Source organism: Trichinella spiralis (genome assembly GCF_000181795.1).
Source record: "Trichinella spiralis strain ISS 195 chromosome Unknown Scfld274, whole genome shotgun sequence".
NCBI classification, from domain to species: Eukaryota; Metazoa; Nematoda; class Enoplea; order Trichinellida; family Trichinellidae; genus Trichinella; species Trichinella spiralis.
In genome coordinates, this window is record NW_003527213.1 from 3,053 (window position 1) to 5,018 (window position 1,966).

General features: G+C 47.1%; 2 protein-coding genes across 2 annotated transcripts; both read left to right on the top strand.

Annotated features, from left to right (window-relative positions):
• Positions 1-765: 765 nt before the first annotated feature.
• Tsp_12388 (transcriptional regulator, AraC family) lies at positions 766-1,234 on the top strand. Its single transcript, XM_003370954.1, has 3 exons — positions 766-772; positions 895-969; positions 990-1,234. Exons 1-3 carry the CDS (start codon positions 766-768, stop codon positions 1,232-1,234), a joined length of 327 nt encoding a protein of 108 aa, XP_003371002.1.
• A 43-nt stretch (positions 1,235-1,277) lies between these two features.
• Positions 1,278-1,921, top strand: Tsp_12389a (putative collagen triple helix repeat-containing domain protein; the record flags this gene model as incomplete). Its single annotated transcript, XM_003370955.1, has 2 exons — positions 1,278-1,554; positions 1,578-1,921. Coding segments are annotated over exons 1-2 (621 nt in total), but the record flags the coding sequence as incomplete, so codon positions are not given.
• Between the last annotated feature and the right edge of the window lie 45 nt (positions 1,922-1,966).

Sequence of the window (1,966 nt, forward strand, 5' to 3'; positions counted from 1 at the left end):
AAACTAAAAATAAACCCCATCCCATTATAACAACCAATAAAAAAACATTTAAATTAAAAAATTTTTTCCTTAGCATAAAATTAAAGAAATTGCTCCCATTCCCTTTGTGCGGAAAATTTGGGAACATATAAAATTAGACGTCAAAAAGCTATAATTTTCATACGTCTTACCGAAAATATCAACATCCTTTCGTCAACAAATAAAACTAATTTTATGCAATTTTTGAACTAATTTCCTTGAAATTTCCTCAACAATTAATCAAATTTCAAGTAAAAAATCACAATTGCAAATAACAAGCAAAATCAGAATCTTACAAATCCAAAGCACACTATCACTCAGAATAAATAAACAAAAGCAAAGATAAATGTTGTTGGCGAGAAAAACGTTGTCGCCTGCGAGCTGGTGGACTATTCACGAGTTTAATTCAGCGGCAGGTCAGATCTATAATGGTCATCTAACCGCTATCTGATTCACGTTCGCTTCTGAACGTGACGAATTTATCATGTACATGTATTATTACAAGTTTTTACAAGAAGTGAAATGGCGTTTATTCAACAAAAGTGCAAGCAAAGTAAGATAATTATGACGTGAAAAAATTACTCACAATTAAATCGGTGAAAAGCACACACACACACAAGACGTTTGTCACCGTCCCGACGCTCAAATAACGGATCAACTCACATCCTACTGTTGACTACCGTCCCCCCGCCTTCAAGTTCTGATCAGCAGGTTCCGTTGACATTGGAAAATTTTCAAAAAATATGAATGACAGGTTGTATTATTTTTCTTTTAAAACTTTTACATTAAGTCTACAATTTACAATTAAATCTTATGAAGTAAACATTACAGAACAATATCATTGTAAAATAAACAAATTCAATGAAAAAATTGTAGCGGACATGAACCGAATTAATCGCTGTCTCCTGGCGATGACGGAACTTCAAGCTGGACATGCGCCGTCTGTCGTAGGTAAGCTAAACGGGCTGGAGATTTCCCTCCTTTTCGACAACGGGGCGGTTGTTTCTGTACTGCCACTCTCGATCTGGCACAAGTCCACCGGGGGAGAACCTTTAGAAGCTGCCGGGGGCTCCATCCTGCTCGGCGACGGGCGAAGGGTGCGCCTCTGTTGCCAGGGAGCGTTGCCGCTGCAGGTGGGAAGTTGGAGGGGACGCATACACGTCGCAGTTGTGGAAAGCTTGGTCGTACCAGGGATCTTGGGTACGAACTTTCTTGACCAGTACGTCAAGCTGATCGACTGGCAAGCCGGGAAGATGACCATGACGGACGGCTCGTGGGTCCGGATCATCCACGAACCAGCCACGGCAACGCGTCCCGGCATCGGATGCGCCTGGAACACGGCAAGTCCCCGGGAAGTACCACTAGAGGAGACGGTAGGGGAGGGACCTGAGACCGATAGCGGTGAGCTAGAAGCGTGCGAACGCGCTCTGATGGACAGAGCGGAGTGCTCCGCGCAGAATCGGCGGGCCCTACGCAACTTACTCCGGAGGTACGGAAAGGTCATTTCGTGCGGTGAGGGTGATCTCGGACGAACGAGTTTCGTCCAACACCGCATCGAGACCGGAGGGGCCTAGCAGGTGAAGCTTCCACCCCGTCGCCTTCCTCAAGCCCAGCGGGAGACAGTGGACCGCTTGATCAGGGAAATGCTGCACGCCGGGGTAATCGAATCAGCCTCAGGCCCCTGGAGCTCACCGGTAGTGCTGGTCCGAAAGAAGGACGGCTCCCCGCGGTTTTGCGTCGACTATCGCAGGCTGAATGCCGTGACGCTCGTCGACGCCCAACCCATCCCGCGCATAGACGATACGCTGGATGCGCTGGCGGGGGCCAAGTGGTTCAGCACCCTCGACTTGGCGTCCGGCTACTGGCTGAACTAAATCTTCGAAAAAGAACTATTAAAGACAGCGTTTTCCAACCCCTGGGAACTTGCAATTCCACGACATGCCGTTCG